Source organism: Pteropus medius, unplaced genomic scaffold (assembly GCF_902729225.1).
Source record: "Pteropus medius unplaced genomic scaffold, Ma_sr-lr_union100, whole genome shotgun sequence".
NCBI classification, from domain to species: domain Eukaryota; kingdom Metazoa; phylum Chordata; class Mammalia; order Chiroptera; family Pteropodidae; genus Pteropus; species Pteropus medius.
The window spans coordinates 28,573,689-28,596,703 of record NW_024344378.1 but is presented as its reverse complement, the minus strand read 5'-3'; the positions used below and the strand labels follow the sequence as shown (position 1 = coordinate 28,596,703).

The window sequence follows — 23,015 nt, the reverse complement described above, 5'->3', positions numbered from 1 at the left end:
CATCTGAGAGACATTATTTTGAAGTTAATATGTGTTTAAAATGAAAATTACTTGGCAATCTCTGTAAATACTTTCTTGTTGAAAATGAATGAACATGATTTTATTTGTTCTGATTGGAAGTATTTTTAAAATTAGATGTATTTTAAAATTAGAAAATTTATGTTCTCCCCCTAAAGAGAATCGAGTAAAACATTATGATGTAAAGCTAATTTTTTCTTTCCTAGATATGCAAACATGTATTGGTAAAAGACATAAAAATAATCGTGCTGGATCTGAGGTGATGTGTTCTGAAGATTAACACTGACTGTCAACACCAGACACCTACTCATGGATGTGTGGTTGCTGGATTTTCTTAAAATGTTTCCAGAAACGACTGATATTTTATATTTATACACTTTAGATCTGAAAGTTTGATATTTATTGCTCTTGCACATTTTGAAGTTTTCCTTTTGCGTTGCTCTGTCTCAAGAGTGGTCACAATGGTGTTAAATCAATACCTATAAGTGTACCCAAATATTATGACCAGATAATAAATTGTGCTGCAAACAACATGACTGGTATTTATAGAGGCCTCTGTGTATGTTTCCAGGGCTTTAGATGTTTTGCTGTATTTTTTCCTCATCCTATAAAACATAATTCTAAGCAAGAAATTCTGAGCACCAGGTGGTCTCCAAGACAGGCCATCTGTTTCTGCAGCCTCTCCATGTGGTAAAAGATGAGCAGTTTCCACATGTAAGAAGAAACGTGGCTGTAGATAGAAAACCCCATCCTGTGTTTTCAATGTCATCAAGTCTCAAGCTCAGAGATGCATCTGCAGTGAATCTTAGTGTAGGATACAAGAACAGTGAGCATCTACTCGGGGGTCAGGTGTCAGAGGGTTTGGAGGAGCAGGCAATTCATTAATTTAATTTAGAGGATTAAAAGTAGAGATGCTTGAGAGAGGAATTAAAAAGACTCAGATAAAAGTGTAAAGACTGTTACTATGAAAGTCAACAGGGGTGACAAGGAGAAGAAATGAGGTATAGGAAATAACTGGTAGTTCTCAGCCCAAAAGAATAATTAAGAAAATAATTTGGGAAGTGCACTTATAATTTTAAGTGTCTGTATATAAATCAATGTGCAAGGCATAGGAAGAAAATTACATTTAAACTGGGGCAGCAAACATACAATGTTATGGTATTACAAATGGCTTGGAGTGGGATTCGTGACTGGTACCCAGATAATAAAAGCATTTACCTGGATCAAAATATATAGATTAAATAACAGGTGTGGAAGACTTATGTACTATGTTGGCAAGTTGAATTGGTGGAAATATTGTGAAGAAAATTTAGCCGCAAATGTCAGGAGGGAAAGGATGAAATGATATTGTTGAAGGGACAAAGTCCAGCCATTGCAGCTGGAAGGAGATGGATGCTTCCTTCCGACAATCTACACAAGACTGACAGCAAGGCACATGAAACAATGATGGGGCTTCAAACCATCACATGAACAAGTGAACGTCATGTTTAGCTAAAAGCAAATCATGATAAACCCTGGACTTGCCTAACTGATTGCTGAATTTCTCTGTAGGGGATTTAAATGTTAACCAATAAAGAAAGACGGATGTTGAATTGACAGAAACTTTGGAGAAAAATGAATACATTGAGAGGGATCTGTAAGGGAATTGTTTTGGGAATATGACATTTCCAATGACCCTATCGGGGGTACTTTAAAAGAGACTAATGACTGAAATGTGTAGGGAAGTCCCTAAGAAATCAAATGCATGGTATGTCACCCTAGATGTTCCCAGTGAGGTGAGCACGGGATGGCAATAGAGAAACCAGCCTGGAAACTCAAACAAACTCATAGCTCTGCCTAGATTTCAAAGGAGCCTGTGGGAAAGATGGAACGCGGGCACTGAGCCCAAGAACAATTCTGAAAAGACAGATAAAAATTGGCAACCAAGAAAACAACACAGGATTGACTAGGAATGGCCAAATAACAAAACTAGAACAAGTTAGTAATGAATTTGATGTCCATGGACTCGGGGAGTAGAGGGCTTCCCAAGGGGTGTTTGGGCAAGCATGTGTTTGTAGAGTATTAGGAGAAGTAACGTGGAAACAGGATGTGATTGGCTAGGGGTGTTTCCTGTCATACTTCAGGGTCTTACCTTACTCTAGCCCACCTTTCTTCTCTCCTGCCAACGTTTGAATTTCCTTCTCCAGCCATTTTTTTTTTCCCCCTGGATCTGCAGTTTTTTCCCTGATGGGGTCAAACTAACCTCATCTAAGCTTCTCTATTCCCAATGTCTTGTATGCCAACCACAACCTTCCCAGACTGTGCTTTTCTCCTGGCATTATATCTGAATTTCCTAAACAACCTAGCATCTAATTTTTAGCTCATATTATATCATGATATCTGTAGTCCAAGGAGGAGTGTTCCCTATAATCTATGTGTGGATGAGATAACATTCCTCCCCCATTAGTCTGTTCTCTAATACTGGCATCCTGTCACGCCGATTCTGCTTTAGTTCTTAGTTATGAATAACCTGTGGGCAGCTCAGTGGCTTGTTTCTGCCTTATGACAGCTCGTAAGTTTGGAAAGTTTAGATCTCAGACTCTGGTCGTAGAGCTTGGCTTGCCCTATGCATGAGGACTTGTGTCTACAGCCACCACCAGCTAAGGGCAAATTAATTCAGCAAGGCTGCCTCCACAGACAACGGACTCTTTCCTGAGTGATGCTGTCCCCAACTTCTTGGCATCTTAGGGCACCATGATATTCTGACATACTTGACCAAAAGAAAGGATTATATAATTTATTCAAGTAAAAATGACTATTGGGACTAGGGATTGTTGAGAAATGAGATCATCAGTATAGAAATCGAAGTTACAGCAGGAGACCATGAAAATGTAAAATGAGAGGAATCTGATGAAAAAACTGTAGCTATTAAATGGTCCCTAGATTTAGAAAGAGCTCAATTGAAAGCCAAGAACATTTACTTTCTTAGATTTCTGGAAAGAATAGAAAGAGCAACTATGAGTATCCAAACCAGTTATATCCCTTCTGAATAGCAAATTAGAAAAGAACCCATTTTTTTGTCTCTAAAAAGATACATTGTATTCACTAAAGGAGTGGGGCATTCTTGGCACTTTTATTTCCCTGGAGGGAGAAGCAAAACCTCAAGTCTGAGGTGAAGATTGAAAAATTGTTCATGAAGTGGATGTGGTTTTCTTATTGATAATTACAAACCCAATTTCAGACTTCCCAGAAGGACCATGTCACAGAGCTGAAGAACTCTGGGAAGCAGCAAACAGTGCCATGCCTTTGCCTAGCAGAATGAGTCCCTGAGGCTCTGTGTCCGAAAGAAGAACCATCAGAAATAAAGTCACACCAATGAGAGATGGGCTGGCCAGGAGATAGAGCCCGTGTGAGCCTCCCTGGAGGTCCGTGGGTGTGCCTCCATGGGTGAACGTGTGCATGTGTGTTCGTGGGTGAGTGCATGAGCGCCTGTGTTCCTCGGGTGAGCTTTCATAGTAGGCTATGCAGCTCCCTCTTTTGAATATGAATCAATTCCAGAGCCCCATTTGCCACCGTTTTACCTCCCAAGGCAAAATGGTTCATTTCTTTTCAGATTTGTGTTTCGGTAGTTATGGGCCGAATTGTGTCCTCCCACAAATTCAGCAATAAAATCTTTTATGTATCAAAAACTTTTTTCCAGGGAAATACATTATTTTTAATTGTTTTATTTAAAAAAAAAAACTTACTGAGGTGAAGTTCACATAACATAAAATTAACTATTTTAAAGTGAAAAATTTAGTGACATTTAGTACATTCACAATGTTGTATAGACACCACCACAGTCTAGTTCCGAAGCATGTCCATCACTCCGGCGTGAAACCCCTTACCCATTAAGCCATTTCTCCCTATTCCCCGCCTTCAGCGCCTGGCAACCAGTTCGCATTGTTGTATCATGTATCAATATTTCATTCCTTTTCATAGCTCACTAATGTTCCATTGTATGTAGATACACAATTTATTCATCAAATAATTGAGTTTTGGCCTGTTTTCACGTTTTGGCTATTGTGAATAGTTCTGCTATGAACATGTGTGTACATATATTTCTTTGAGTATCTGTTTTCAATTATTTTGGGTATATATCTAGGAGTAGAATTGCAGGGTCACATGGTAATTCTGTGTTAACATTTGGGGAACCACCAAACTTTTCCACAGCAGCTGAACCATTTCATATTCCCATCAGCAAAGTAGCAAAGTACAAGGGTTCCAATTTCTCTATATCCTTGTGAAAACATTTTTAAAAAAATATAGCCATCCTGGGAGGTATGAAGTGGTATCTCATTTTGGTTTAGACAGAGCAATACATTATGAAGTGAATTCTCTTAAAGTCAAATTTTAATAATAAAATCAGAGTTGATGGAGATGCCCAGGGCTTCTAGAACCCACTCTCAACACCTTTTTATTGTTGAGGGACACCAGTCCCAGGCCTTTATCAAGTTCACCAGAACCAGGTTTAGAAGCAAAATTTTATTTTATCGAAGATGGTCAACTCTTTTGACTGGGTAAGATTATAAATACAAAAGAGAGGACGACAAACAAGAGCCACTGGTAACAGCCCTCTAAAACACTGTTTTTGCTTTCAATTTGACTCAATACTTCACATATTCATAAGGGAGAAGACTGACTAAAATAGAACATATATCTGAAATCACAAAACTTTTTTTAAAGAACGGGACTAGTCTTAAATTTGTAGGATAGGATTCACTTGCTTAATATATTTTTGCCTGAGTAGATGATGCCATTTTGTATAGGAAGACTGCGTGATGTGGATCAATGTTATTAGAAACCCATGTCATCTTCCTGGGTTGCATATGTCTGTCGTGGGAAAGTGGATAGTCATAGAAGGAAGATGTTAGAATCTGGTTTGCTACTGTTAAGGGCTAGAAAAGGATTCAGGAGGCAGCCAAACCGATTATGTGGCTGGTTGTATCTCCTGGAGACTGACAGGAGGCTCGTCAATGAGACTCTGCCACTCCTCCAGCTCTTCACGGCACTGGACATCTTTTGGAATCAAGGGGAGGAGTTATTGATCTATTACTGGGATGAGGTGCCTAGGAACTGCAGCTGGGTGCTCACAAGGTAGGAACAGTTCACTAAGGCACATTCAATGAGTGTTTTGGATTTTCTGATTTTTTTTTTCCTTTGGCCACGCCTGTTTCGGATTCTTTGAAACTATGCCAAGCACTCATTCTTTTACCAGGGAACTTACGCCCTCTAGTGGTAAATGCGAAATATAACAGTACACATACTTGAATGACTTTATGTAAACCTAGTAGTGATGACAAGAATAATTGTTGCTTTTTTGCCTAAATTATGAAAGTGATGTGTTGCAACTGTATATACACACTAATCCTTAAGTTTAAGTCTAGTGGGTATGAAGCTCAATTGCCTGAGTAAGCATAAATTTGCAACCGGAAAATTTCCCTCAATCATAGCATGTTGTAGTGGTTGTTACAGTAGTTCCCAAATTTTGATGTGAAAAAGATTCGCCAGAGAAATCTGATTAAAATTTAAGTTCCCAGCCTCAGCTCCAGAAGTTCTAGCTCAGCAGGCTTTGGATGTGGCCCAGGAACCTGCCTATTTAAAATGAGCCTCTGATGAAGTTGACATGTTTTTCGAGAAAACGCTAGCCTAATGGCCAAGAGTGTGGGTTGAGAAGCAAGAACGAGTCCCACCTCAGCAACAGTGTGACAGGGGTCATATTTCATAACCACTCATAGACTCAGTTGCTCCATCTGTAGAAAGACACTAAGGATACCAAACTCCATAGGGCTGTTGTAGGATAAAATGAAATCCTGATATAAAGGGCTTCGTACAGGGTCTGGTAGCCAGCACATGCCAGCTCTTATTATTTATAGTACTAATCCGAATTTGCTCAAGCCGCAAGGCCAGAGAAAGCTTGGATTTTCTGGACTGAATAGGCATTAAATCTTAAGCTTCAAGATCTCTGCATGAGATGCTGCCAAGGACAACCAGTGGCTGCTGACCCCACATGGGAGGACCAGCAGCTCCGAGCTGGGATGCTGCCAACAATGCTAAACAGCCTGGATTGAAAAGCACGTTGAGTAAGACCTTTAAGGACAGGGAGGGTGTTTTTATACCTCTGCACCTCTCAGGCCAGACGGGTAAGGGAAAAATTGAAGTTGGCAGCTCCTCTGTATAATGGTATTAAGGGAACAACTTCTGTTTCCTTATCTGTAAAAATGGGCACAATAATACTATTTTCCTCACATAGTTCTGAAGAACAAATAAGGAAGGTTATGTATAAAATCCTTAGCATGATGATTGACACCAGTTGTCCTTGGAAAGTATTATCTGTATCATCCCTTCTGATGTGAATATATCTGTAGCATCCTGCTCAGAGACAGATATTGATCAGGAGGAGGGAAGGAAATGTCCCAGATGTGTAATGAGATTTTAGAGCAGTGTTTCTTAATGTTTTTTAAAAATTTTGTTTCCCCTGATAAACTTAAAAGTCATACGTTCTCTTAATATATATTTAAGTATGATATGTTAGACATATTAAAAGTCATGTATATGTATAGATATATGTATATATATGTATGTACGCATGCACGCACACACTCACACACACACACATCTACCCGTTAGGCTACCAGTACTGAGATTATAAGAGAGCAAAGTAACATAATGACTCAGCAAGTTGTGAAATCGGTGTGGATTATTTTATCGATATACTTTAATTCATGTTTATATTTATCTTCTGTGTGTTTTCAAATTATTCCCACTGACAGCATTTAGTTGGAACTTCCCATATGAATATGATTCTACCCTTTCCTGGGACTCATACACGTCTTAGGTGTGTCATGTCCTTGGCTGCATCACTAGAGGGAGCCACTCTGTAACTGGTAAAGTCAACCTAACAGAAATGCGTGACAGCTGGGTGCTGATCGGAGGCCGAGGCTACAGGTTACAGGTCATATATTTCAGATTTATTAAAAAACACATAGGCAACGAGTCAGAGCGTTGGCCAGGAATGATTTGGAAAATAATTGAAAGCATTATTCCACAAAACATTCACAGTTGTGTGCTAGAGACCGAGAGCAGGGAAGTGTTTTAGAAGCACTTGCGGTGGACAATGGATGGCCCGGCTTCATCGTACTCCTGTTTGCTGATCCACATCTGCTGGAAGGTGGACAGAGAGGCCAGGATGGAGCCGCCGATCCAGACAGAGTATTTGCGCTCTGGAGGGGCAATAATCTGTTGGTCAGGATGAGAAAGAAGGGCCGTTAATGCACTAGGGCAGGGCCTGGATGTCCTACCGTGGTCCAGATTTCATGAACCTGGCTGAAGTTTCCTAAACATCAGGGACAGTCTGGGCTGTCAGGTGTCTAACTGTAACTCTAACCTCAATCATAACCCAAAGATGTGTGAATAGCTTCTGGATTTAGAGATTCTTCAGTGAGCACATTTGTTTTACTGGCTTCCTTTGCACAGTCTACCCAAAGCATCCTTAACACCTCTATCGCATTCAGCCTACTATTGGACAGACTGAAAGTTGGCCCCAAATCCTATGTGGCCTCCGCTTAAGAGCCCTGACAATGTCTCTGATTTCCATAGGCTGTGCCTCAGAACTCTACACTTTCCATAGAAACAACCACCAGCATCTTCAATGAGAAATTTTGATTGTGCTAGAACTTACTCTACAAGTTTCTTCCACCCGATTAAGTCTAATGAGTTGCACCGTTTAACACTGAGGGGCTCAGGGTCCCTTGTTGGGGGGCCCGTTCCCTGGGCTGGGTCCTGGTTCAGCTGCCCTGGTTGGCCTTACCTACTGCACAGGCCTGACCTGCAAGGGCATGCTAATATTTCTTAGATAAATGGATAATTTAGGCCCACAGAGGAATGAATCAGGCCAGGGGTCTCATCTAGCTGCAGCAGCCCCCAAATCACCACAGTTGAGCAATTTCAAATTCCCCTCCAGACTTGGATATTTGTGTAGAAGTGAATATGGACATTTCAGCCAAAAGACAAGGTGTTTTTAAAACGTCTTGGTGAAAGGGTTTAATTTTTGTTTATACCCTAAGCTCTGGTTGGACATTTATTTTTAATGCAAGAAGTTTACATTTACTGAGCACTTACTATGTTCCAGGCAATATGCTAAGCATTTGTACTAACATGTATTATCTCATAGCCACTTCTAAGAGTAAGTATTAAATTACTCTCATATTATTAGGGAGATGAGTGAAGAAGGGGAAGGGCTTAAAAAAGTACAAATTGGTAGCTACAAAATAGTCAAGGGCATGTAGAGTACGGCATAGGGAATATAATCAATAATATTGTAATCACTATGTACGGTGCCAGGTAGGTACTGGGTGGAGGTGGCGCACGGGGATCACTTCGTAAATTATATAAATGTTATATATGTCTAACCACTCTGCTGTACACCTGAAGCTGATATAAAATAATACTGAATGTCAATTGTAACTGAAAATAAATAAATAAATGCTCCCATACCGCATATGAGGAAACAGAGAAGGTCTAAGTACCTGGCCTACCTCGCACGGGTTCTGTACACGTCAGACCCAATATTCAAACCCAGACCTTCCCCAGGTGTTCGTTTTAGTTTTCTGTTTCGTTTTCTTATGTTTTAGCAGTAACTTTTCTATCTGGGGATAATTTTAGATTTACAGAACAGTTGTAGAGATAGTACAGACAGTTCTCGTAGACCCCTCATCCAGCGTTGGTTTCCTCTAACGTCATCATCTTACGGTCCCAGGTTTTTAAAGGTTTTCTCTCACCACACTGGAGCCCAAAGTTCCCCATTCATTTCTATTCAGGAAACCAAGTTTGAAGAACTAGGAACTACCCAGCTTGCTACAGCCTCTCCCTGTAATACACCCCCGACTTAGACTGGCTTTGTCAGTGAGCCCAGCAGCTGGTTTCATCTTCCTTCAGTGTGGGAGGAAGAGGGGGTAAAAGCAGATCACAGGGGCATCCAAGAAGTGAGAGTCCTCAGAAAACTCTCTCCTCTCATCCTGCAGCGTTTTAGAGCCTGTACTACAGAGAGACAGCATGCTTCAGTCTAGCAGTCATTTAGGTGACCTGCATACCCTTTCCAAAAAAAAGAGAAGGGAGTACAGATAACAGAGACCTTGTTTCAATATTTGTGAACTGCACCTAGACTGCCTTTTCTCCTGCTTCCTGTGACAGGGGTCAGAGGGCCCCAGCGTGGCCTTCTGATTTCACAGAGCGATAATAACTTTTGAGAAGTCACCAGTCACATGTAACGTTGCCTCCAAAGAACCTCCTCCATTTAATCTCAGAGTTCTTTGACTGGGACTCAAAACTCACACTATACAGGGGTCCTGGGTGGCTCAGGGACTGAGCTTGGTCCTCCTGGAATCATTCTGTGCTTTTGAGCACCTACATCAAAAGGTGTGCCAGACAGAGATGAAGATAAATTCTCATTCCTGGCCACTGAGCTATGATCACGTATACTAGTGGAAGAAGAGTATGCACTATTATATCTACAGGGTTTAAACCTCATCAGAAATATGTTTGGCTCATCTGTAATTTCTTTACATTCTACACGTTCAAAGCACTATTTTTGTGATAAAGAAGAAGAGGAACAGAATGTGTATTTTAAAAAGAGATGGGCACCTGGGCCGCTCTGTTGACCTCTATCGAAGCTGCTGAAAATAGCTGATAGACAAGGATAATTATAAATTAAATATTGTACAAACTAATTCAGCTTCTCTTATGACGTAGATTAATTTATATCCTGTAAAGTATGGAATTTGTGGACTTGTACACACTGCCTATCCTTAGAACCTGTGAGCACATGTGACCCAGACGTGGCCTCTGAAGAGTCCTTCAAGCCTGGTGATAGGTTTGGCACACCAGCAGCTAGTCATAGGGTGTGTCATGAAACTGTACCTTGATCTTCATGGTGCTGGGTGCTAGGGCCGTGATCTCCTTCTGCATGCGGTCGGCAATGCCGGGGTACATGGTGGTACCTCCGGAGAGGACGTTGTTAGCATAGAGGTCCTTCCTGATGTCAATATCACACTTCATGATGCTGTTGTAGGTGGTTTCATGGATGCCAGCAGACTCCATCCCTGGAAAAGAGATCCAGGCCATGGTCCTCGAGTGTGATTAAAATCCAGGTCAGACACAAACAACCCATGTGAGAGACTGGGAGATCTCACACTGAACTGAGGATAGGTAAGCAAAATGCCCTAGAAACCACCCACTTCAGAGACCGTAATGTCCTTGTAATGCCTTATGTCCTCCCACCTCTAGTCTAATAAGGAAGGCCTGCTGTAGCATCTCCAGGGGGTTGGGGAGCAACAACATCACAGCTCTGATTTTTAATGGATTCACTACAACTTATGGTCCAAATAAGAGGCAAAGCCTTCAAACTCCCTGTGGAAGGTTCCACACTGAGCCAACGCTACAGCTGTTGCTCAGAACTCCCCAAGTCTCTCTCTGGTTGCTACCATTTTCTCACTCCTGAAAGCTAAATGGTGCTGAATCATCAGAAAAGTGCTTCATCTTATTTGGACAGACTCATTTTCTGTCAATCTCGATGATACTTTTTTGTCTGAACTTTTTGTTAATTTCTAATGTGGGTCTTTTGAGAAGAACCTCTAGATGGCCTTTTATCTTTTGCAGAGTTGTGATGTAATAATAATAATAATAATAATAATAATAATAAAAAAATACCTAATAATTATTGAGTGCTCATTTTGGCCAGGCACTGGGCTAAGTGCTCCATACTTATCTCATGTAATTCTCACAGCCACTCTATGAGAGAGGTACTATTATGATCTTCATTTTATAGATGAAGACACTGAGGCTTAGGAGGTTGAGTGACTTTCCCAAGATCACGAAAATAGAACTAAGACTCAAACCCAGGCTCACCTGTCCCGGAGCCTACACTCTGTAAACAACTACGCTAACCGTTCTCCAAAGATCAGTGCTAATACAGAAACAGGCTCTTCCATTTTTCTCTTCCCCTACTATTCCCAAAATCAGCATTCAGCACACCCTTCCTGTCCATCCAGTGGCTCCACTGTGTCCTAAGCACAGAGAATACTTGATTATTCCACCATTCACCAAACACCAAGAATGCTTCTGGCTGTAACCTAAACATTTGGACGATACAAAACCGGTGAGCAGAGAGCATGCAGCTAGGGCCAAGGGCACTGAAGAAATCCCAACAAAATAGTGTTTTCTTAGAACAAAAACTTCTTTCCTGGCACCTTAAGTCTTCTCATTTTTAAGATGTGACATCTTTTCTCTTGCCCTGGTTTAGAAATGTGTTTGGCCTTGTGGCCTCTTCGCATGTCCCCACATGCAGAAGGGTGCTGGTGGCCAAGGGTTGGCTAGAGAGGGGAGGATAGGGAGCTCTCCCCTTCCCAGGGTGGAACTCTGTTGCTTACCAATGAAGGACGGCTGGAACAGGGTCTCTGGGCAGCGGAAGCGCTCATTCCCAATGGTGATCACCTGCCCATCCGGCAGCTCATAGCTCTTCTCAAGGGAAGAGGAGGATGCGGCAGTGGCCATCTCATTTTCAAAGTCCAGAGCTACATAGCACAGTTTCTCCTTGATGTCCCGGACAATTTCACGCTCAGCTGTCGAGATACAAACATTAGGGTTCTCACAGGTGCTAAAAATCTACCTGCCCTAATTCAGTTTCTCTCATAATTCAGTTTCTCCCTCCAAAAAGTGTGTAATGTAAATCCATGATGGTAAGTAAATGTTTGGTCCATGAAAGAACCACTTCTGGTCCTAGCGGAATGCCTCCCATGTAGTAGACTTTTAGTAATTATCATCTGGATAATGCATGACAGGGATAAAATGAGCTAGTAGAGAAAGACACAGAGCAGGAAATCTTGTTATACGTTTTTTTAGGGGACTAACTAATCAGTCTCTATTATAATTGTTTCATAACAGTTTTTATATTGGATTTTCAATTGACATGAAACTCTTATGCTGAAGTAGCCCCTTTGGGGCTTCACAGTTCTCAAAAAGCTCCAGAGATCCATGTTGCCTGGCCCAGGTAAATTCCAGTAAGCCCTTGGCATACTCATTGCCTTCCAAAGAGCGGCAGGCTCGGGCACATGAGCGTTCCTAGTCTAGGAGGCTCCAGTGGGGCATACTGAAGAAGGCATGGAAGAGTGGGCAGGTAGATACCTTTCAGACTCCTGCACTCTGAAGTTCTAAGCTATCAGTTCTATCTGGGAACCTTTTGGAGGTGTCTTGGGGTTCTTTGTGGAAAGCAGAGGCAAGAACAGAATTAATTCAACTCCCTACTCTAAAAAGAGACTTTAATGTCTTTAGGGCTCAAACTTGGAGTCTAGAATAAGCCTCAGGCATGTCCAGAAGCCTAAACATTTGGACAGTACTAAACTGGTGAGGGAAGAGCAGGCAGCTATGGCCAACGGCACTGCGGACATCCCAACATCTCTAGTAATATTTGACTGGCTCTTGTCGGGGGAGACCAAGTGGCACCAGCACAGGGTTCAAAGACACATATGTCACTGCCTGCTGGATTGGTATTAATACTAGCTAATAATTATTGAATGCTTATTCTTTGCTGAGTATTCTATGTGCATCATCTCGTTTAATACAACAATCATGTGGTGATGGCCCACATTCACCCCCAACTTACAGATGAAGAGACTATGGCTTAGCGAGCCTGGGAACTTGTCCAAGGTCACGCAGCTAGGGAGTGGCAGAATTGGGACCCAAGCCCTGTCTAGACACCTTCAAAGATTGTTAATCACCACACCATACTATCTTTAGTCTCAGCACTCTTTTTTCCATTTGTTAATGGAGGAGATGAAAACATGTTCAAATAATACAACTCTGACTAGCTCATCATACTAGATGGTTATAACTGTTCTTCTCCAGGAAATGGTATAATAATTTTTGCAATTTCACATAACAAAAATGTCCATGCTTAGTTTGCTCTGGAAGTTGGAGTCGGCAAGGCTGCCTTCCTTTGCCATCTGCAAAGCTCCCTGCCACCATTCCCTTGGATAGTCACTGTGGTCCTGTATGTGTCTGTGAAGAACACACCGCCCCTACATCCTCTTCCCTCCATCTCCTGCGGCCCTCACCGGTAGTCACGAAGGAGTAGCCCCGCTCCGTCAGGATCTTCATGAGGTAGTCAGTGAGATCTCGGCCAGCCAGGTCCAGACGCATGATGGCATGGGGCAGGGCATAGCCCTCATAGATGGGCACATTGTGGGTGACACCATCTCCAGAGTCTAGCACAATGCCTGGGGACAGTTGAGTACCATATTGTCAAGTGGTTACTTGTTGGTCTAGTAGAAGGGGAATTTCTAAGCCGCTTATTTGAGAGGGAGGAAAGAAGGCATTTGACAGGATAGGAGAGGAGAGACAGGGCTTGGGGGGAAAGAAAGAGAAGAAGAAAGGAATAACAGATGAAGCCTGCCAGAAATATAAGCTCAAGGGCTCATTTTTAAAGGTGAGAAGACCTTTTGGGGCTGGGATTAGCCCTGTCAGTTCTAACTAACTCCCACAACCCACATGTTTATAGCCGTTAAACCCATACTGATGGTGTATCCAGGGGAGGCTCCCATTCCTTGCAGGCACCTACCAGTTGTACGTCCAGAGGCATAGAGGGACAGCACTGCCTGAATAGCCACATACATGGCTGGGACATTGAAAGTCTCAAACATAATCTGCAAAGCAATCCAAAGAGCTCAGTTAGTGATGCTGTCTGTCTTACCAAGTGCGTTCAAGAAAGCACACCTGTTGATAAATGCAGATTTTGACTTCTCTGGTATAAACAAAGAGACCTTTTAAACCTGAAGCTCAGAGTGGTTGTAATTAGCCAAGTTCTGTGGTTTGTCTGAAGTTCCACTTAATCGGTTCCGCTTTTTTATGTAGTTGCTAGGTCAAGGCCAGCTCTGGAATCTGAGGCCACTCTTGCTGCAATGGAAGGAGCCCTGATTCCTGACAGATGAGAACTGTCTGCTGGTAACAGAGGACCATGTATGAATGCCAATGCCCCGGCTTATGCAGACCAGGGACAATGTTAGAATCACGGCCCCTCCAGGCCACCTGTGAGAAGGTTGCGCACACTGATATACCCATGGGCTTCTATTTCTCCATTTGCAAAATCCTCCTGGGTCTGTTTATTCACCAGAATGTCTGACATCATTTGTTAGAGAGCCATAATTCCCAACTATATCTATCTATCTATATCTATCTATATCTATATATCTATAAGCTTCATATTCATATATTCATATTCATATTCATATCTATATCTATATCTATATCTATATCTATATCTATATCTATATCTTTATCTATATCTATATCTATCTATATCTATATCTATATCTATCTATAATTTTTTAAATTAAATTTATTGGGGTGACATTGGTTAATAAAATTATATAGGTTTCAAGTGTACAATTCTACAATATATCATCTGTATATTGCACTGTGCTCACCACCCAAAGTCAAATCTCCTTCCATCACATATATTTGACCCCCTTTACCCTTATTTATCTCTCTCCCTGCCCCCTTTCCTTCTGGTAACCACTAAACTCTTGTCTGTGTCTATGATTTTTTGTTTGTTTGTGTTGCTTGTTTGTTGCTTTTAGTTTTATATCCCACATATGAATGAAATCACATGGTTCTCAACTTTTTCTGCCTTATTTCACTTAGCGTGATCATCTTGAGATCCATCCATGTTGTTGCAAATGGCAGCTACTATATTTTTTGCCTCCATATCATTCACAGGAGCAATAATACCCATCAAAAACAACATTTTGTGCTACACGGAGCAATTCCTAGGTGCACAGAAGTTTCCTGTAGAGAATAAAATGCTAGCGTGTTGGCATCAGCACCAAAAGCTCCTCTGAGGAAAAGGCCCTGATGTCTTTACGTTTGTTATTCTCCAAGGCCAAAAGACCATGGGTCAGTTACAGGCTCTGCCGCTTCTAGCTGTGGGAGTTTAGGGCAATCACTTAAAATATTTGAGCCTTGATTTCTTCATTTACATTATCAGGATACTAATAAGTCCTGCTTCACCTTATTAAGATTTAAAGAGTTAATGCATGTAAAGTGCTTAGCCCAGCACATACCTATAGCACGTATGAAACTGACAATATATGCTTTCATTGGAGAGCTCATCCAGATTGGAAACCTTGTCTGGCTGGCAGAATGGATGGGTTCCTGCTATAAGGTCTTGGAGCTTCAGACAAGTCACAACAATGACAATAATAACAATTATTTGTTGAATGTTTATTGTACCAGGCATGATGATACTTATGTAATATTTTGCCTCATTAAACTTCATGTCAATCCTTTGAATGATAATCACACTATTATTATTCCCAGGATATAGACAAAGAAACTGAGGCTCTAAGAAGTTAAGTGAAGTATGTAAGGTCACATAGCTAATAAGTGACAGATCCAGTTTTCAAACCTAGATCTGTCTGACTCCAGAGCTAAAATTCCCCACTGTACATTATCTTGCACTTAGAAATGACTTCTTAGAATTTTTAGCCTAAACACATTGCTTTTTCAATTAAATCTTTTAAATGCCCTATTGCTCTTAGAGGTCAGAGGTCAGAGGGAGTAGTTCCTGCAGTAAGAATATAAGTACCATCGAGATGTTCCCATCCTTTGGAATCCCAAGTTCCTGGGAAGTAGTCAGTCTATGAGTGGACTGCTGTAATGGGCCATCTCTCTGCTGTCCTGCACTGTCCCTTTCAAACAGGACTTTCCCAAGCCCAAAGTGCTAGATTCCGGAGTGAGTATTTACCTGGGTCATTTTCTCCCGGTTGGCCTTGGGGTTCAGGGGTGCCTCGGTGAGCAGAGTTGGATGCTCTTCTGGGGCAACACGAAGCTCATTGTAGAAAGAGTGGTGCCAGATCTAGTGGGGGGGACACAGGAAACACGCAATGATACAATGTTAAGGGAGCACTGCAGACCCCAGGAAGAACCAGAACGAGCTCAACGAAACCAGGACCAAATAAAATCTGACAAGCACTCATGAAGTGCCCACATTTCACCGACACTGAGACTGAAGCTCCAAGACTGTGCGTAACTTACCCCAGGATTCACATCTAATAAATGAATGAACAAAAACCCAAATGCAGGCCTGTGAGGTGGGATGTGCAGTGATTAAGGGCACAAGCTCTGAAGCCAAATCTGAGTTCAAATTCCAGCTCGACCAGTTCTTGGGTGTGTGAGCTTAGGCGATATTTTAACCCTCCTCAGCTCCAGTCTCTTCATGAGTAATGTGAAAATAATTAGTATGTCTTTGTGAGCATTAAGTAAGGTAACCCTGGAGTTACTCTTTAGCCCAGTGCCTGGCCCAGAGTAAATGTTATTATTATTTAACTGTTTTCTTTATCCCCTACTTTCACTTTAGTTAATATTCATGGGAAAATGATTTAATTTAGTTAAGTAAAAGGACAAATGAAAACATGAATGTACAAATAAAGCCAACCTTAAAACCTAGTTGCTATTTGTAAGGAAATTTTTAAGGAAACTTTTCTCTGCAGTGTATGTTAAGAAGAGGACAGGTCGCCCTATCTCCTGCCTCCATCCTCTCCATCTCCGTCTTTGCTCTCCTGGCCGTGAGAAGCCTGCTTCCATTGGCACACTCTGGACCGTCCATTCATGGGCACGTGTTTGACCTTCAAGTGAGCCAATTATTTTCCCCAGCAGTCGTACAATGTTTTGAATCAGGGGCCAAGGGAATTACGCAACCTGAGGGCTCAACCTATGGCGAAACTCCCGGTACCTTTTCCATGTCATCCCAGTTGGTGATGATGCCGTGTTCTATCGGGTACTTCAAGGTCAGGATGCCTCTTTTGCTTTGTGCTTCATCACCCACATAGCTGTCTTTTTGTCCCATTCCCACCATTACTCCCTAAAAAGATTCAACACATAATGAATCAGCCTCTCCCAGAACTTATGAATTGATCACAGTCCAATCACAAAAGGTTAAATTATCATAAGACAAAAGTTCCTTTTTTGGTACCAACAGCAATATGCTGCGTCCTAATGGTCATTATGTTCTTAAGAAACATCCCTCAGTTGATTGGAAACAGACTAAATCGGCCTCCAGATGGCAGAGGACCCTGTGGTAACACAACTTGACATGTGTGTTGTATCTTCTATGTTCCTTGATGAGCTCTGTTAAGGCAGAGACTGTGTTTGTCTGGTTTGCCGCTATAACAAATTGCCTATCACATATTTGTCACTCAATAAGTATTTGTTTAATGAATGTATGAAAATTTTACATATAAGTTAAATATCATTTTACCTCTAATAAATCCCTTAAACTGTACCTTTAAAGCTGTTGCCTACTTAAGAGTATATGAATATTATTTTCTAACCATTATAAGCAAAAGCATAACATCAACAAAAAAAACACTCAGTTTGATTTCTGATAGGTAAATCAATACCAATCAACATCAAAATACATCAGATATATTTTTTTAATCGTTAAGATGAAACTTAAAAAAAAAAGAAAGAGAATTCTCACTACTGGAATTTTAAAATGCATTAGAGTGACTGTTTCAGAATTGCAAAACAGTCATGGCTACTGTAGATCTGTAAATAGTGGTTTGTGCAAAATAACCCCACTGCATACACTGCATACGGTTCAACAAAGAGCGAGTTCATGCATTGGGCGAGACTTCTATTATTTGTTCTTGTGAATATCTGCCATACTGAGAGCCATAAATATCACTCAGATAGGTTCAATGAGCAAAATACATTTCTGATGAATTGTATTTTCTGAGATGAAATTTTCAGTTTTTACCATGTGGCTGCCACCAACATTTTGTTTATACATTCTGATATATAAAATTATCATGTGGCTGTCCGGATATAATGTCATTGACTACTAGCAGTATGCAAAATTACATTTGTTAACAATGCTTACTTTTATCTTAGCATCAAACTTTTTGAGAATGAATGACCTGGGTTTTTAGTTTAGTTTCTCTCCAAAGAGTAAGTATAATATACATCAGGTAACTCATAAGTGTTTCTGATGATGTTGATGATAATGATGATGATGATGATGATGATGATAAAGATTATATTTAGACCAAAGGAACTTATGAAAAAGGGACAGACATATCTGATAGACACCCACTAGATAATCTATGATGTGTATGAAACCGACACTTATTCCTTGACATTAATCATCAGAGGTACATTTTTAGCAAGGTTACATAATTTCTGGGCAGAGAGCTATAGACAATCTGTGGATACCCATGGATACAGACATAGAGGGATCCAATCTATAGCCTCATTTCTCACTTTTCTAAACAATTTTCCAAAATTATTTTCCTGAATTTTGCTCACCTGATGTCTGGGACGTCCCACAATGGATGGGAAAACAGCCCTGGGAGCATCATCCCCAGCAAAGCCGGCCTTACAAAGCCCAGAGCCATTGTCACACACCAGGGCGGTGCTGTCCTCCTCTTCACACATCGTGGCTGGAGCTACTTCACACAGTCCTGCAGGAACAGGGAGGAAGCCACCCCAGCTGTGATCCAGCACCGTGACACTTACCTGACCACTCCCACCTTCCAGGATGGGTTTGGAGCCCTTCCTCTGTACTCCTGGAGCACTCTCAGCTGACCCTTATCTAAAATGGCATTTATCTCAAAATACTTTAATTAGACTGCAAGCTTTTTATAAGCCAAACTCTGACTTCCATGTTCATACAACCGGCCTCTAGCACAGTGGCTGGCACGTCTCATGTGCCCATAAGCATTTTAAAGATTGACTATGTAAGCAAATGAATGAATAACTGTAGAGCACAGATAGGAATATCAGACTATGAAACCAGATCTTCAGAGGGGCAAGTAACTTATCATATGATAAAGCAGTATCTGGAATTTGCTGTTGGTATTCACCCAACCTCACGTTTTTCTATATATGTTATAACTTTAAAAAAACTTTTTCAAAAAGGGAGATTTTGAGAGATAGACAAGCATGTAAAAATTGGAAATGTTAAAAGGCTGAAACATTTAATGTAAAATATCTAAAAGAAAAATCTCTTTTGGATCCTGAGAGCTTTTATTTCACTCTTGGAAAAAACATTGGAATCAATCAAAATTTTCTAAGAAGGTGCTTTAAAATTTAGTGGCCATAGTTATTCTCCATTAACAAAAATCACTGCCGGCCTGTAAATCCAACAAGCCAGAATAAGTTTAATAAATTACACATCATGCAGTAGAATACATTGTTGTCATTAACAAAGATAAATAAAAGGATAAGCCACAAGTATATTCTTATTTAAAAGTAACAGGTTAGAGAATGTAACGTTGTATTATCCCATTAAAATGTATTTTTATACATTGCAAAAAGATTGATCATATTTACCAAGGTGCTGATGGGGGTTATTTTAAAGTGCTGGGTTTTGTAGGTGTTTTTTAACTATCTTCCCTAAGATTTAAATTTTTTTTTTTAATCGAGCATGTATTCTTTTAGTAATAAAACGATATTTTAAATATCCCACTCTTAAGCTTGGATCCTGACAAAATTTGAAAGGCTGGAGCAAAAGTAATAACTTACAGATTTGGGAAATTGAAGGCCTATTACAGAACATTTTTGTCCAATGACCTTTTTACAAATGAGAAAACACAAGGGAAGTGATGTGCTCAAGTGTGTGCACACAGGGCATTAGAGGCAGCGTTGAACCAGGAATCAGGACTTCTTGGCTACCCCCTGGCTTTCAATCCAGCTTCCCTTCCATTTTTCCAAGAGCAGTTAGATAGAAATATTTTGTAAAGAGAGGGACACCCAGAGTTCTCTGCCTGACTTAGAGATCTTAGAATTTCAAGTTAAGTAAGATTCTTCTAAGCTGGGGAACTCATTGCACGCACAGACCTAGATATAAAAGGCAACTCTTTTAAGAAAATTTCTGGGAAGCAAGAAAAGAAAACAAAGCTATTACAACTGGAGTTCTGCCAGACCATTCCCATGAAACCAATGCTGCATCTTTCGAAATGCCTACAACTTCCACAGCAGGGCCTCATGTCACACGATCCTTTGCAAAAAAACATGACTCTCCATTGAGAATATATTTTAAAATCCAGAGCTTGTACTATTATCTTCGACTGGCAAACAAGGAAATCGAGACTCAAGGAGCTGAAGTGACTTGTTCACGTTTCCAAAACTGATAAAGTTAGGACAACTGAGATTACAGAGCTCAATGATTGGAGTTTGGCTCTGGAGTCATGCTGCCTGCGTTGGGGTCCAGGTTGCACCACCTAGAAGCTGTGTGGCTAATTGAATTATTTGGCATCGCTAAATCACAGTTTCTTTATCTATAAAACAGCAACGATATCCGTACATACCCCATAGCATTCTCATGGGGATTAGATTTTTTTTAAAGCATTTAAAATAATTTACGGTGGAGTCTACATTATGAGTTCTTGATAAATATTCATTTCAAATGATTATCATTAACATCATTAAATGACTGTTATCATTATTCAGATCTTTTTATTGCTAGTCTTTGATTTCTTTCCTCACTGCCTGGAGGCTTAGGATGGAAATCCTCAACTCATGAATTCTACTTGTAAGAATGGGACTCAGGCCTTGACAATGTCTTCCCTTTTTCCCTTTCTCACCCTTGCCTTCCTTTTTCAGACACTAAATGTGATTCGACTTCCTTCCTAACAATTAATAAGCTAGAAGAGAAATGAGAAATGGATGTAAGGGAGAGAAGTGTTAAGAGCCTGAGACACTTGTCAGAGGCAGTTGGCAACAGGATCACAGGCTCTCTGTGGATGTGCGACGCAGACTTTCCACACCCAAAGTAAGAGCTGGAAATGGAATACAATATTGGGGATAGGACACTATGAAAATGTGATGGGATGTTCACCACGAATGCACATTCTTAACAGTGCTTTTGTTGGGGTGGGGGTGGGGGGCGGTGTTTGAATACACTAAAGAAAAAGTAAGTGGGCAATAACTAGCATGCAGAAAAAAAATCTCAAAATTCAGTAAATGTACTTTTATTTGGCAAAAAACAAACAAACAAACAAAAAACACGTCCAATTATTAGAGGAAGTCTATGTGTCCCCGGAAAAGAATTGGCTCAATGGTTTACAGCTCTTTTCTAACCTGCACGAGCAGCTCGGTTTGGAGCAAAGCATTTCCTAATTAGGTAAAATAGAGTCGCAAGTCTGCTTTTGGAACTGCACCCTGGTCAGCGGCTTTGCTCCAACTGACTGGAGCGCAACTGGTGCCAAAAAAGAGTAGTTAGTGGGAGGGAAGGGGGGAAAGAATGTTGCAGTTCCCAGCTCGTCGGTCTTGAAACGCAAACCATATTTAGTCATGAGTCACAAAATGGAAGGAAAAAATCTCAGCGCGAAAACTCCCATTTCAGGCTGACGCTGCCAAGCCTTGATTTATAGCGGAGCTCAGCCGGGCATGACAGGGCTGGCTCCACAGTCTCGCCCGCCTCCGCAGGCTGAGAGAAACGCAAAGCAGACATCCAGCAGGCTGAGACATGAGCAGCTGTCAGATGCCCGCCCTGCTCCTTCCCTCTTTATTCACTGAGATTCAGTTGGTTTCCTGCTGCGCTCTGCTGCAAATAATCCAGCAACCGCGATGTACATCCTAAAGCGTAAGCTCACAGTTGCTCTCAAGAGACGTACATCCCCCACAGAAGACACTACCAATTAGAGCCAAGGGAGCCCGGAAGCAAATACACAAGTAGCCAATACCAAAGACTAAGCAACTAGCTCGGTTCTCTTCTAAAGGCCGCTTCCAGACACCTTTGCTGAACCAGAAATATAGTCTAATAAAGAATCCTCACACCAGATCTGAACCCCAAATACTGGAGTTTCCAGTACCTAAATATGAATAAATGCATAACTTATGCAAATGATAACAATGCAAACAATTAGACTGCATCCCTGAAGTGCTACGAGCTCTGGGCTGTTGGTTTAGTATAAATAGATTTTACAGGTGATACAGAGATGTCATTCCATCTTCCTCTCTCCCTCCTCCCCCACACCAAGCTGCTTATTAAGTCTTCTTTTTTAATGTTAGATCATCCGAGCTAAATTGTACAATCATTTTAATAGTAAAATATTCATTCAGAATTTCAGAGTACATGGCCCCAGCCAATTCCCTTTAGATGACGTCTGATGGATGATACTGGGTAACATCAGAGTCACTGGAATCTGTCAGTCACATCCCCGGGTAGTGCCACTTACCCTGACAGTGCTGGCTGGGCTTCTCTGCTCTGGGTGGTGTTCAGGGGAGCTGAACGCTGAAGGGTTATATAGCCCCTTGGCCTGCTCCCCTCCCACTTGCTTCCCAAACAAGGAACAAAGACAGACTTGAGCCTGTCCTTCGGTCTCACACAACCATATAGGGACCTTAGCACAAAACTCTCTAATCTGGGTGGCCAGAGGCCTGGGTCTCTTCCACTGCATTCCACTGCTCTTCTCATGAAATGGGAGGCAGTTCAGCTGCCTGCGAGAGATAAACACCCCAAGCTTTCAGAACAACTGCTGAAACGCCCGGAGATACTGAGCTAATGTAAGGGGCAGATGCAGGCATGGATTGCACATTCCTCAGAAGATGCCAGCCTGCTGTCCTGTTGGCATTTCAAGGCATTTTCTAATGAGCTGAGAACAGAAAGGAGACGCCTTTTAAGAACTCTCCAACAAAGGTGGCTTGCAATAAAGAAAGATATTGCTTTAATTGCCCATAAATAGATTGAGGGAGTGATGATTTTATGGTAGTTAATACCGTTTTCATAAATTGAGTCCATGAGCAGCGTTATGGGATAGGAATTGAAATTGGAGTGGCTGTGTTTCACAGAGGAACTTGGAAGTCAGCATTACCATAACCACTTTAATCTTTCGGTACATTAAATATGTCTATTAATTTGAGCAATTTAGCAGCATGATGAGAGTCCATCCTTGAAGCAGAGAGTTCATGCACCTCCCTCTCAT

At 41.2% G+C, this 23,015-nt stretch overlaps 2 protein-coding genes across 4 annotated transcripts in view; one reads left to right on the top strand and one right to left on the bottom strand.

Annotated features, from left to right (window-relative positions):
- The window catches only part of STAMBPL1 (STAM binding protein like 1), a 43,679-nt gene extending 43,125 nt beyond the window's left edge, over positions 1 to 554 (top strand). For all 3 annotated transcript variants that reach the window (XM_039871778.1, XM_039871776.1, XM_039871777.1), the window contains one exon: positions 225 to 554. In XM_039871778.1, the coding sequence (XP_039727712.1) occupies positions 225 to 281 (57 nt within the window). In that variant the 3' untranslated portion in view covers positions 282 to 554. The remainder of the gene's footprint in view (positions 1 to 224) is intronic.
- Positions 555 to 6,732: 6,178 nt separating this feature from the next.
- Positions 6,733 to 22,436, bottom strand: ACTA2 (actin alpha 2, smooth muscle). The gene is made up of 9 exons (XM_039871780.1): positions 22,269 to 22,436; positions 18,394 to 18,548; positions 16,820 to 16,948; positions 15,833 to 15,943; positions 13,649 to 13,733; positions 13,146 to 13,307; positions 11,463 to 11,654; positions 9,955 to 10,136; positions 6,733 to 7,275 (listed from the first exon to the last, which is right to left on the bottom strand). The coding sequence occupies exons 2-9, from the start codon at positions 18,520 to 18,522 to the stop codon at positions 7,132 to 7,134; spliced, it is 1,134 nt and encodes a 377-aa protein (XP_039727714.1). The 5' UTR covers positions 18,523 to 18,548; positions 22,269 to 22,436; the 3' UTR covers positions 6,733 to 7,131.
- Positions 22,437 to 23,015: the final 579 nt, after the last annotated feature.